General features: G+C 42.2%; 1 protein-coding gene across 10 annotated transcripts in view; it reads left to right on the top strand.

Moving 5' to 3' along the window:
• Positions 1–14,325, top strand: part of BLNK (B cell linker) — a 131,015-nt gene that overhangs the window by 94,791 nt on the left and 21,899 nt on the right. For 7 of the 10 annotated variants that reach the window (XM_077350217.1, XM_077350220.1, XM_077350219.1 and 4 more), the window contains 6 exons: positions 1,536–1,592; positions 4,932–4,981; positions 7,524–7,561; positions 9,666–9,822; positions 10,975–11,126; positions 13,885–13,972. In XM_077350217.1, the coding sequence (XP_077206332.1) occupies positions 1,536–1,592; positions 4,932–4,981; positions 7,524–7,561; positions 9,666–9,822; positions 10,975–11,126; positions 13,885–13,972 (542 nt within the window). The remainder of the gene's footprint in view (positions 1–1,535; positions 1,593–4,931; positions 4,982–7,523; positions 7,562–9,665; positions 9,823–10,974; positions 11,127–13,884; positions 13,973–14,325) is intronic. The other 3 variants (XM_077350223.1, XM_077350216.1, XM_077350222.1) reach the window with 1 other exon arrangement.

Raw genomic sequence — 14,325 nt, forward strand, 5'->3', positions numbered from 1 at the left:
CCTTTCTCTATTATAGGTCACTAGTATCTGTAACACAGGGAGGCTTGTGCAAGTCCTGCTAGAACCTGTAGGTACAGTCGCTTTGCTGAATGAGATGTCAGTAGGTCATTAATTGAGGTATTGGCTATGCAGCAGCAGCAGCAGGTCATCTAGCAGTGGGAAAGGAGAGCATGCATCTATATAAAGCAAGGCAATAACGAGGAATGATATCCCCAGTCAGCCTTTTCCATTGAAGGCTGGAGCCTCTTTAAAAGTTTAATCTTAAGAGTAATGTCATGAGATGTTAACTTCACTTATCACAAGGCTAAGGTAACATGAGAAAGCTGTGCTTGGTATTCTTAAGGGCAGAAGGGGGTCCAATTGATTGGTAAGGGCTGCGTTTCTGGAGCTGCCCAGCCCCTGAGTCAGAAGGACCCTGATTCAGTAACCACATGGTGGTGGGAAAGGTCTTCTGTGGGTAGATTTAATGATAACCAGCATACATTTGGCAATCTGAAAAGCTTGAATGCATGAGCAGGAGAATTTGCAAATTCAGTCAAGACTGAACATAAGATATGTGACTTCCTTTGAGAAAAGAGGGAATTTTAACTGACAAGTGTATCTTTGTTCTTAGATCTGGGTAATTCCTTTACCTTCTTCCTATTTGTTGCATTTCCAGCACTGTAAAAAAAAAAGATTGCTGGGAAAGCAGTGACGTTCTGCATGCTGACTATATAGTGATTCTCTAGAATGCTGGGTTAAATAAAGAACATGAACTGAAGCGTGTAAAGAAAGAGGAAGCAGGACTGAAAGGGGAAATAAATTGCAACTTAAATGAATAACTAAAGGGGAACTGGTGATTCATTATGGAATCACTATCAAGCAACCTTTTGCAAATGATAAAACGGTTATTAAAGCCTGTATATATATTCCCTCTCATATGTATACTCTGTATATATATTCCCTCTTATCATATAATCCACAGTGCAAAGCTTTGACTTCTTAGTTCACCAGTTTTCATTGTCACCTTTCTAATTATTGGGAAGTTTCTTTATTAAGGTCACAAACGTGTTTACAGGACCTGGCTTCTGTGTCTTTAACAAGAACTTCATTAGGAAATAGTGACAGCAGATTAACTTGATGGCCATACCATGAAAAGCTTCACCTGCTGACCTCTGGCAATCAACCAGCAGCTAAAGGAGGCTAGACCATTTTGCTGGTTGGATGGCTACTCTGTTCTTTATTGCTGGTCCTTTAAACTAGTGAACAAGAGTGCATGGTGAACTGCCAACAGTGCAGCCCTGTTATGCTGCAATCCGGAAGAACCAAGTGTATGGTACTTGTTTCAAAAGATGCACAGGGTTTTTTCCTTGGTGTTTTTTTGCCAATCCTCTTGTTAGTTGAGGTGGGGGAGCATGGGAGTGATTCAGCAAAATACTCACAGCATGTACTTGCAGTTTAATTCCTTTTGTTGGATCACCCATTTCATAATCTAAGAAATCTATCCTGCTTGAGAAATGTTTCTTTTTTTTTTCTTTTCTCCTGTTGACATTTAGGTTCCAAAATGAACAAGTGGCCTTAATATGCAAAACTGGAAAAAATACTTGGGATCGGTATGATGATTTAGAATTGCACCCCTCCTGGTTGTTCAGCATGGAACTCTGTTGCTTGCTTTCTGTGTGATGATGTTTGTGTTTTCTGCAAGGAGTACAGCCAGGATTTCCAAAACTGCATTTAGAAGCATGGCCTCATCTCTCCTGTGCCTTCATGGAGCCTAATCAATGCTAGGCCACATCTCTGTACTTGCAGGAGTGCAGAGAACATGAATGCTCATTTCATCTGATGGTTACTGTGCATAGTGCTTGCCTCGTAACTCTGTGATGCATGCTGAAAGCTTGCGCTGTTTAATGTTTAATATCGGTATGTCCTGATAGATCATGGTTCTCTGTGACATGCAACCATGTTGGAAGATCTGTAGCCTCTCTGGATATTTTGTAGTAACAGCACCGCCAGTACTGAAGATTCCCCATTGTCAAATATTCTTAGCTGAAGCCACATGAAAAACACGTCATCTGATCATTTCAATTTTCAGGATCCTGCAGATTATAAACTTGCTTGTTAGTAAGAGTCAAGAAGGCAGAGATGTCGAATTGTATTGCCGAACCTATAAATAATTCAAATGACTGTGTCATATTATAGATTAGATGAAAAGAAGGCGGGTCTGTGGCTCAGTGGTAGAGCATCTGCTTGACATGCAGGGATCCCAGGTGTTCAATCCCTGGCATCTCCAGTTAAAAGATCTGGCAGTAGATTATGTGAAAGACCTTTGCATGAGACCCCGGAGAGCACTGCTAGTCTGAGCAGACAATATGACTTTAATGGACCGAGGGTCTGATTCAGTATAAGACAGTTTCATCCCCATCCCCAAAAAACAATCTAATAAGAAATTGTATTTCATACTCAAATCTGGTGCTTAATGGAGAATTGTTTTAGCATTCTGGCAACAAAATACTGGCAACTTTATTTTTTTTCAATTAATGTGCAGGAATGATTTACTTCTCAAGCATAGAGCCATCATTCTTGGTTGTGGCCTTGGATTCTGCTTTCTAACATTTTTGTGTGAGTGGAGAAAGGATGTGCTGTTGTCAAGGATGCACTGCAGGAATTAGAATAATTTAGCCCCGTTATTCATTCTAAATTTCCAGCAGTATGACATCTGGCAATAAGACATCTTAAGAATGAAAATCCATAGTGGGGTCTATAAAATGTGCATTCTCATGTCTGTTCGTCATAATCTCAGAACATTGGCATTAGAGATGGCATTTTGTGTTGTTTCCTTGGTGAAACTTTTTATAATATATTAGACCCTGGGTGCATCTTCAGCCACTCTATGAAAAATGTAAATGTGCTAATTATGGTGAAAGAGCACATTTAAAATTCAAATAGTATTTAAAGTACCAAAGAAGAGTTTGCCTAGCAGGAGGGCAAAACGGGGCCAGCAAGGAAGACACGCACACAAAGCAATAGATTTTGGTGATGAATCGGCCACAGCTTTATTTTCCAGATGGAGCGACAGCGCAGCCTGGGGAGACTCTGGGCTACCTCAAAGTCAGCCGACTATGAGGAAACCAGATCCCTGCAACAAGCCCATGGTTGCCGAGCGCTCGACACCCCCAGAGCCTCTGGGATAAGCGTGGGGAAAACAGCCACTGCAAATTGGGTTTCCAATGAGCGTGAGCCTCTGATTGGATCCCCCAGCTGCCCAGTGATGTGAGCTCCCCCCCTCAGCCAGGGAGGTACAGCGGCTCAACATCACCTCAACCTCTTATGGAGGCTCCCCTCCAGTAGCTGAGTCCAGTTCGCAGACGCGGACTGCTCCAAAAGACTCTCCCCTGACTTAACCGCCAGCTGTGACAAATATTCTGCAATCAAACAAGTAGTAAAAGAAGATACATAATGAAAACTTACAAGCAATATCAAATATGCACAACATATGTTGTTACAAGCCTAACAAGAACATTCCAACAAATAACAGTAAATCTACCTAACATCTATGTCAGCAATTTAAATATAGATCCTAACCTAAACCTTAAAAACGAGGGTGGGTGGGTATAAGCAGGCTCCTGCTGGGCTGGTCGGAGGCAAGAGGCCAGTTAAACGGCTGAGCTGCCGCTATAAAGAGGAGTCTCTGCCCACGTGCAGGACAAACGGAGCTGCTCCGAGTGCCTCACGGACAAGCCTCCGACCACACACAGCCTTCCAGCTGGCCCTGCACGTCCGCATTGGCAGCTCACGGCTGAATAGTGAAGGCACGGCCGCAAATTCTTTGAATTCATCAACTCCAGAACGCAATTGATAATTATTTATTTTTATTTATAATTTAATTTATAGCCCGCCACTCCTATGACAGGCTCGTGGCGGTTAACAATTTTATAAACCTCACAATAAAAATATACCATCAATAATTTGTCATGAGTAACGTAATGGAAAATGTCTTGGTTCTTTTTATGAGGCAACATTCAGTGTATCCCTGGTATAATAAACAAAACAGCATTTTAAGATCCCTGAGCAAAGAGGGAAATATTCATGGTTTCAAATTGTAAGGATAAAATAGTACGACTCTATATCGGAAGAAAACCAACTCTATGGGTGTTTTTTCTATTATCTGTAGATTATCTTAATGTTTTAGAAAAGGTAGCAGGTTATATTGCTACTCTTAAGTCTATGGCCCTAAAAATTCAACCTCAGGATTTGGGGGGAACTTCCGCTTCGGGGGGAGGCACAATATAAATCAAATAATAATAATAATAATAATAATAATAATAATAATAATAATAATAATACAATAGTTAGACTTCAACTGTACTGCTCATTGAGGTCTTGTCTTGGAGAAATCCCATCAGTTTGAAAGATGACACTGAAAATCAGTTTTGAGAAGGATCATATTCTGGCTCAGAATACAAAAAGAAAGTGAGAGGTATCAGATTGCAGATAAACAAAAGGCCCACATTGCACAGTGTATCACCGTGTTACATCCCATGAATCTATTCCAATAGCAGTGGTGCATTTTTCCAGTGGAAGGATTCTTCCCCTGATGAAAGAGACCCCTCTGCGTAGGAGAAGGCTGCTTACAGTTTCACCACTAGTAAATTGACCAGAACCTTCACATTCCTTGTTTGGTTTTGTAACTAACACTCATTCTACCCTTATCTGCATCACTGTTCATTTGTCTTCTTGTGTGTGTTTAGAACGGCTGTAAGGAACAAGAGATCTGTTTCCATTTCATTTTTATTTTTTGTACTAAATGTTTTGAACGCTTCTCATTAACTTCCAGTCTTCTGTCATTAAAGGCTGGGGGTTTTGGTCTGGATTTTTGTTTTGCCTCTACACGTTGGTACACATCTATCACTCTGTGGTTCAGAAATTAAATATGTTGTTTACATTGTTTGCAGGCTGACAAGCAAACCACCACCGAGTGTTCCGCCAGTAGATTATGTACCAGGTATGGAGATGAAACTTTTAAAGTTGTGTTTAGGTGTTAGGACTGGTGCAGTTATAGTTTAGGTAGCAGAGCCATGCTTTCTGCATTATATATTTATATTTATATTTATATTTATATTTATATTTATATTTATATTTATATTTATATTTATATTTATATTTATATTTATATTTATATTTATATTTATATTTATATTTATATTTATATTTATATTTATATTTATATTTATATTTATATTTATATTTATATTTATATTTATATTTATATTTATATTTATATTTATGTAAAAGGGTAGGAGACAGCTTTTCTTTTGGAGTGTTCTGCTCCCATGTAGTTGGATTATTTAAAACCTTGCGGGAGTGACTTTACAAGCAGCTCCCTTATGGTTAATGCTTAAAGGTCCCCTGAATCAATATGGACTGAACCCTCATTAATAGGGTTGACAGCTCTGGGTTAGGGAAACCCAGACTTTGGGGGTGGAACTTGCAGAGGGTGAAATTTGGGGAGGGGAGGGACTTCAGTGGGGTACAATGTCCACCTTCTAAGCATCCGTTTTCTCCAGGGGACTGATCTCTTTTACCAGGAAATTAGCTCAATAGAATCAGAGTCTAATAGCACCTTTAAGACCAACAAAGATTTACTCAAGGTGTGAGCTTTCGAGTGCAAGCACTCTTCCTCAAAAATTAGCTGTACTTCCGGGAAATCTTCAGTTTGGAGTTTGGCATCCCTATTCATTAACCCACTGCACAGTTCATATTTGTCTCGTGGACAGAGCTGTCTGAATTCATAATGCCATCTGAGGCAAGATGCTACCTCCAATCAGGATCTCAAGCAGTGAATCCTCCTGGTTCCCCTAAACCTTTTTAAAAACAGCATGGCCGGTCAGAATACTCAATAGAGCTTCCTGATTCCCTGGGCCAGGTGGCTATTACAGACATGCCCTGGCTTGAATTGTTTGCCTTTCCGTCCTCCAACCAGCAGGTCATGTGGTGCAAAGGACAGGGCTTTGCTTTGACCCTTGCAATAGTGTGATAGCAACAAAAGAGGGGACAGAAACATCATTTCACATAAGATGTTAATTTTGGAAGGCCCGGAGTTCTCAAACATCATTCTCAAGCATACGAAATCCCAGGGCATGGAAGATCGGACGCCCCCCTGGGAAGATACCGCTACTACATTTTAGATCACCTGGCTGGTGGCTGGTGGCTTTAAAAAAATCCCCTTGGCACACCAAGTGGTAGACATACAGGTTGGGGAAGAGGGTGTTAGTTACCACCAGATATTGGACAGAGGATGGTTTTAATAGGTTCTCTTTTAATGGGAATTGTATTTTTATGTGGGGTTTTATCATGGAACCCACCACAAGATGGCTTGCCGTGAGTGGCGGGATATAAATCAAATAAATAATATTTTCCTATCCTTAAAAGTGCAAATGGTTTTAAGAACTTATAAACACAGTAATCTTGCTATTGTTAAAGGAACAAGATCTAGAAGGGGATAACTTACAAATAAGATGCTCAGCATGTTTTTCATTGCATTTGGACTACATATGCATAAATTGGGCTTCAATTATCATCTCGTACTATTAGTGATTCACAGTGCAATCCTAAAGAGTGTGACACCTTCCTAAACCTGTGGTTTTAGAAGGGTGTAACCTTCTTTGAAGAGCCTCTTGTGGCGCAGGGTGATAAGGCAGCAGAAATGCTGTCTGAAGCTGTCTGCCCATGAGGCTGGGAGTTTTATCCCAGCAGCCGGCTCAAGGTTGATTCAGCCTTCCATCCTTTCGAGGTCGGTAAAATGAGTACCCAGCTTGCTGCTGGGGGGTAAATGGTAATGACTGGGGAAGACACTGGCAAACCACCCCATATTGAGTCTGCCATGAAAACGCTAGAGGGCGTCACCCCAAGGGTCAGAGATGACCTGGTGCTTGCACAGGGGATACCTTTACCTTTAACCTTCTTTAGGATTGTTTTATCCGTTGTTCAGTTCCGCTATAATATGGGTCAACTTCTGTTTATCGCGCTGTAGTTGTATCAGTCCTTCAGTTTTTCTCTGGTTCCTTTCATGTTTGGGGAATAGCCTCTTCCCTTATTGATATTTTAACGTTCATAGCAAGCAGACCTGAAGTTATTGTCAATCAATAGCTGTGAAATGATAGCTTCACCCAGCAAATTATAGACATGCTTCAAGCCCAGTGCAGTCACTGGCAGTTGCAACCCAGAACTAAGCACATTTAAATGGAAAATTGCAGGGTTTGCTTCCCAAAATATGCCTAAGAACAAAGTACAAAACATTTCAATGTTTACTTCAGTTCCACTGATAACAGTGGCATTTCACTAAAATGGTGTATAGGCACTACAAGGATGTACAGGGACCAGTATGGATACAGTTCGACCTATATCTAGAAAACTCTGAAAAATTTCAGAATAGGAATTTGTAAGTAAAGTTGGGGGGTGGGGGGTTAAAAAGTTTTTGTTATCTTACTAACATGCATGTTCTTCAAAGAGTTTGGCTAACAACTTTACTCAACTATTTTCTTTAGAGCCTGGAGAGGAAGATGAACAGTGGTCAGATGATTTTGTGAGTATAGAAACGACACATCCAACATTAAATGACCACAGATTGGAAGCTATTGTTCTGCTAATGTTGGGGCCATCTTCCAGTGGAAGAGCCAAGGCTCCATGCACTGGAGGAAAGTCCTGCTACTAGCTGTATAGATTCATAGGATCCTACCCTATTGATTATGAATTCTAAATCATCTACTTTTGCTTGCCTTACAAAATACCAAATCTGTTGATGTGCAAAGCAAAGTTCAAACCTCTGTGATTTAGGATCTCTGAAGAACATTATACTATAACTTGTAATTCTTCTGAGCAGAAGGTACAATTACCCCAAGAAGTCAGGCTAGCCCAATCTCGTCAAATTTTGGAAGCTAAGCAGGGGCAGCCCTGGCTAGTATTTGGGTGGAAGGCCTCCAGGGAATACCAGAGTCAGGACATAGAGACAGAACATGGCAAACCACCTTTGAAAGTCTCTTGCATTGAAAATCCCATGAGGTTGCCATAACTGTGACTTAACAGCACTTTCAACCAATACTACCAATACTACATCCTAAGAATACATCCCTTGGAGGAAGACCTACCAAATACATCTGATTAAAATTCCTTCATAGGATTGTTCTGCTAATGGCCATCCCACATTCCTCTTGTTTGCACATCTTTCTGGGGGCCGCAAAATAGGAATGAAAGAGGAAAGCATGACAAAAACGTGATAAACAAGCCAGCACTCTCTGTCAAGGAGAAGTTCATATTGGAGGCTGATATAGGCCTATTATGCACGGCCGCTGAAACGGTGGCATGGAGAACGAAGAGGAGGAAGAAGCGAAGCAAACCGATTATGCACGGGATGGAACACAACGGCGGCAAAACCCAGAGTATCCGATTATGCACGCAGATACTCCGGATCCGCTTCTGGTTGCGCCCTGGTCCCAGGAAGCTCCACTTTCTTCCACATCTCGCTAATGTGGCTTTTTCGGTGGCATACGTTGACTCTGCACCCGGTTGCCGCCTGCAGCGTGCATAATTGGTGATTTTAGCTGCCGCCATTCCACCCCGAATGCAGACTTTCCACTCCGTGCATAATGGGCCATAGAGAAAACAAGGTGGGGTCGCAAAGTGGTCCAATATTAGCAAATGGCAGTCAACCCTAAGCCATGAAACTATCACAAGGCAATCTTGGAGCCATGGTGGCAAGGTCATCACCATATAAGTGCAGTGTGCAAGGTGGTGACACCATCACCACATGTTGGGTGGGTACTGCTGGCCAACAGTCATCATCCATGTCCTTCATGGCCTGCTGGCCACTTCTGCAAATGTCTGTGGCCACTTCTGCAATTCTACATAGGATAAAACCCATCTGAGATGCTACCAGCAAACTGTCCTCAGTTTGAATTATGTTTTCTTTATTTTTTTTCTACTGAGCAGTAGCTATACAGAGACAGTTCTCTTGCATGTGGCTATTGCAGCCTGCTTTTCACACCTGCAATGCAGCACTGGCCTAGTCATGCAGAGGAGGCAAAAAAGCACCATGCAGTATATCTACATTGAGTCATAGCTTTGAAGTTGTGCATGAAACAGATCTTTCCTACATTTCTCTATCTCCCAACACCCTGAAAAAATTGATGCTGGATGTTGCAGGAATGAAGTGAAGTGGAGGAACTCTGTAGTATCTGCAAAATGTCCCAAGTTGCAGGTTAATTGATGATGACAATACAATAAATGTTTGTCTATGGCAGCATTTCTCAGACTTTTTACCATTGAGAAAACCCTGAAACATTTTTCAGGCTTTGAGAAACCCCAGAAATGGTGTGTGCAGAATATGATTGGGAAGCATAACTGTGTGCACACCCATCCGGGGCCCCTCCCCCCCTCACTCCCTCCAGGCCTATCATTGGCCATTGCGGGGGCGCAGATTGACATGGCCATATCACCTGATAAATGTTTAACAATTTTTTAAAATATATTAAGAATGAATTAACTTCCACCCATTCAGGAGACCCTTCCAGGGAGGTCAAGAATCCCCAGGGTTCCTGAAACCGTGCTTGAGAAAGCCTGGTCTATGGCCAAAGGCCATTACAGTCTTATACATACAGCAAATTAGAAAACAACCAATATGTTATTTCTAGGACAACAGTGATTATGAGAATCCAGATGATCACTCTGATTCAGAGTATGTGGTTCCCAATGGAGACAATGGTGATGACAGCTATGAACCCCCTCCAAGCGAGCAGGGGACCAAGACAATTGCGGCAGCATTCTCAATTTCCAGAGGAGAATATGCAGGTAACCATCAGGTGTCATTCCACAGCCCATTCCTTGGTCATAAGTAGTCAATACATAATTTAAAGGAAATGGGAAGGATTTAAGTGGTCTCCTTCTCAGAACTGAGCCTGAATAAGATGATCTGTTTCATAGACGCGAGCAGGAGTGAATCTTTCGGTTCTTTTACAGGGCAGAAAAGTTTTTTGCATTATTTTATCTTAGTGGTTAAAGAGCAGCGGTGTAGTGGTTAAAGAGCAGTGGACTCTAATCTGGAGAACCAGGTTTGATTCCCCACAAATTTGGTGTAGTGGTTGGGAGTGTGGTCTTCTAATCTGGCAAGCCAGGTGTGATTCCATGCTCGCCCACATGCAGCCAGCTGGGTGACCTTGGGCTCTCCACAGCACTGATAAAGCTGTTCTGACCAAACAATAATGTCAGGGCTCTCCCAGCCTCACCGACGTCACAGGGTGTCTGTTGTGGGGAGAGGAAGGGAAGGCATGGTCCTGCTCCCAACCTGGTAGAATGAAATCCCGGAAGAGCTGAGGGCCCTGCCAGACTTACCAGCTTTCCGCAGGGCCTGCAAAACAGAGCTCTTCTGCCAGGCGTACGGTTGAGGCCAGGGTAGAGTCTTTTCAACTTGGGTCCAAGGGTTTATCGGACCAGCTCCCTCTCTCACTGGAGGGATGGTAGGGCCTCAGGCTGAACAAGATGGGATTAGAATAGATTATAGAGGATGTCCACTGCTGCCTGTTATATTGTTTTTTTTACTGTTCATTGGGTAAATTATGGGGGTTTTATTGTATTTTTAATATTTTATTATGTAAACCACTGTGAAATAATAAATAAATAAATAAATAAATTGTAAGCCACTTTGAGACTCCTTCTGGGAGAAAAATGTGGCATATAAGAACCAACTCTTCTCCTTCTTCCACATGCAGCCAACTGGGTGACCTTGGGCTAGTCACAGTTCTCTTAGAGGTGATATCGCAAAGCTCTTAGAGCTCTCTCAGCCCCACCTACTTGACTGGGTGTCTGTTGCGGGGAGAGAAAAGCTTTGTAAGCTGCTTTGTATCTGCTTCTTGTTCTATAAATAAATAAAATAAACATCGGAAAGGTTGTAAGCAGCCATTCGAGGATTAACCATTTTTCCTGCGTGTCCTCTCTCATTTACAGACAACCGATCCAGCCAACAGCAACATCGCCCCATTGCCAAACCGCTGCCAGGTCTGCCCCCATCTAAACCAAAGCAATTGGCCTCTTTGCCACCACCAGCTCTTGCTCTGAAGCCCCAAACCCCTCTGAAACAGCAGGAATGCGCCGACGAGGTAACATTCGTGGATACTTCAAGCCCCAGGAATTCATTTTGTAACTCCAAATGGTCCTTGGGACAAACCATTAAGATGGCGCAAATACTGAGTGATGATAGGAGGCATGAGTTTCCTTAGTGTCCCTTGTCTGTTTTCATAAACGTTTTAATCTCTACTCATCTAAAAGATGAAGGATCAACAGGAAATACCTGCTCCTGAACGCAATATTGATTGGCTTTAAGAACGTGCTCGCTGTGCAGCCAAGAATACAACAAAGATAGACATAATGAATTGTACCCAATGGTTATTCCTCTAGCACATGGGTGGCCAGACTGAGGCTCTCCATATGTCCATGGACTACAATTCCCATGGGTCCCTGCCAGTACCTTGCAGGGGGTTTCCCTATCTGTTCAGTCATGTCCGACCCGCCATACATCGCTGTCAATGCGGGAAACTCAACTGCATAATTTCTGGCCAGTTCATTTGGAGAGCCACAGTCTGGCCACCCCTGCTCTAGCAGAAGGGTACTTCCACTGGCAGAAGGAAAGTGTTGTCACCAATTTTCCCCCTCCCCCTGCGAGACTCCACAGTGCTGTTCCTGCAGACCGCCCCCCCCCCCCAATTCCAGGAGCAGCGTTTCAAGGGTATGATGGCTGCAGTGGGAGGAAAGAGGAAAGTTCTGTTTGCTTACAGGTAGTTGGGTCCACCCCGGTGGTCCAGTTCAGATCCTACAAACAAATAAGAGGAGACAGTCACCAAACTGGTTCATTGCAAGTGTTGATCCTGGTTTAAAATACCTGTTACTGGCTCATTCCACACATGTTGGGTCATGCACTTTCAATACACTTTAGAAGCTGCAAAAGCACATGAAAAGTGCATTATCCAATGTGTGGAATGAGCCGCTGTGACAGTGGACTATTATTCAAACCTCTCCCAGTAATTTGATTTTGTGTTCCCGAGAGTCGTTCACTGATGACATGCTGATTGGGCTACTGTAACACAGTCTACAGGACAAAGCTTGAGTCCAGTGGCACCTTTAAGACCAACACAGTTTTCTTCAAGGTATAAGCCTTCACACTTCTTCACTGTTTCTGAAGAAGTGTGCATGCACACAGAAGTTTATACCTTGAATAAAACTGTTGATCTTAAAGGTGCTGCTGGATTCAAGCATTGTCCTGCTGCATCAGACCGACATGGCTACCCACTTGGAACTGTCTGCATGAGGCTGCCTTTGAAAAGTATTCAGAAGATACAGTTTATTTCAAATATGTTAGCGAAGCTGATGGAAGACGTAAGTAGTTGGAACCCTGTCTTGCCAGTTTTAAAAGGCCCATGTTCTTCTTCTGGGAACAATTCAAATTGCTGGTTATTGCCTGTAAAGTCCTCCAATACCAGGAACCAGGATACCAACCTGTATGAATCCGCATTCTTGTTGAGATAATCATCAGATGCTCTGAGGGATGACGGATTAGCACCAGGGACTAGGCCTTTAGAAGGACCTCCATGCTGCTTACCTGGCACAACCTTACAGACTTTCCATCTTGTCCAATTTGTAATTACTTTCCATCCATCTAATTTTATCTAAGTTGGTCATTTAGTTTCCCTGTTTTACGTGGCAGCAAACTTTGTTTTATAGTTGGGAATACTACTCTAAATTCAGTTTTTGTCAGTCCCCTCTGTAAATTTGGTGAGAGAATAAGATTTTTAAATAAATAAATATTATCACTCGAGTAAGGCAAAAAGGTGGGTGGGGAAACAGCAACCATGCTAATTAAAGATTAATAAATTACTGTTATTGAAATCAGTCACTGTACAACCTGAGGTCATGCTCCAAAGTGGAATGTGTGACTGGTCTCTTTCAGTAGAATGGTTAGTATGATGAATTTTTGCTGTATAGTACACTCCTATCATGCCCTTCCTCTTGAAGAATGTACGTGATTCTCCTTTCCCCATGTTCTTATCTAAACCAGAGGTGGCCAAACTGCAGCTCTCCAGATGTCCATGGACTACAATTACCATGAGCCCCTGCCAGGGTGTCAATAAAAATAGGTGCTCATGGTAATTGTAGTACATGGACATCTGGAAAGCCACAGTTTGGCTACCCCTGATTTTAACAATCCTGTGAAGTAGGTTAGGCTGATGTGAGACTAACCAGTTCAGGGACACTCAAGTTTCATGGTGCTCAAGTTTCATGGGATTTGAGTCAAAGTCTCTCAGATCCCACTATCTAGCCACTGTACCCCAGGGGTAAGAAGCTTTAATCATCTTTAATACACTACCAATGCTCACAGCACTATACATACTATAAGCATTCAACAGGATTCTCCCTAAAATCTAGATGAAGGCTCACAAGGAGGCCTGTCTCTCCCATGGCCTGAACTTCCCAGGGAGCTCTGAACAACCAGGGGCTGTTCTGTTGTTTTCAGTGTCCAGATGATGCTACATGTTAAACAGAAGAATTGTTGCATGGGAAGCATTCCTTAATGTCTCCTGCACATGTGGACATGGATGTCTGTGTATGTATATGCGCATGAGAGCCCCAAGAACCTTTGACTTATGCAGATCTGATCAGTCATGATACCTTCACAATATCACATTCTGTAATAACTGATCTCTTTGCCTCCTGTATTAGGAAGCTCCCATATCTAAACAGTGCATCCTTTTATATTGTTTTTATTTCTTCATAATTAAATGTATAAGCTACCTTACTATCATAACATCCTTGCAAAGCTCAAGAAGAGAACTGTTTTTTTTTTCATTCATCTGCATGCCACAGGCAGATTATGTCGTACCTGTTGATGATGAAGAGGAAGATGATAATTACATTGAGCCTACTGAAGAAAGCCCTTCACAGCCTATGAAACGTAAGCACTGCATTTTGCACAACCTTGTTAAGCCTAGTAAGTGGGCAAGATGCCCATTCTGAAACACAAGCAGCCTAGAGTTCTTTCTGCAAGAGGACTAGATCCATCATTTCTGCATTTTCAAAAAGATATCAGAATTCTGCATGCAACCCACATAGTATATGTCTTTTGACGAGATCTTGCCTCCCCCCCCCAAAAAAAAAGTATGATGAAAAGGAAAAGAAAAATTGTGTAGTGTTTGATGCCAATATAAAGGGACAGGAGAAAAGGGCTACGTGCCATGGTTGAAAGAAATGGGTGTCAACAAAAGCTTAACTTATGCTTAAGAGGAACTTTTTGTGCATTTTCAGTCT

Source organism: Paroedura picta, chromosome 8 (assembly GCF_049243985.1).
Source record: "Paroedura picta isolate Pp20150507F chromosome 8, Ppicta_v3.0, whole genome shotgun sequence".
In the NCBI taxonomy this organism is placed as follows: Eukaryota; Metazoa; Chordata; class Lepidosauria; order Squamata; family Gekkonidae; genus Paroedura; species Paroedura picta.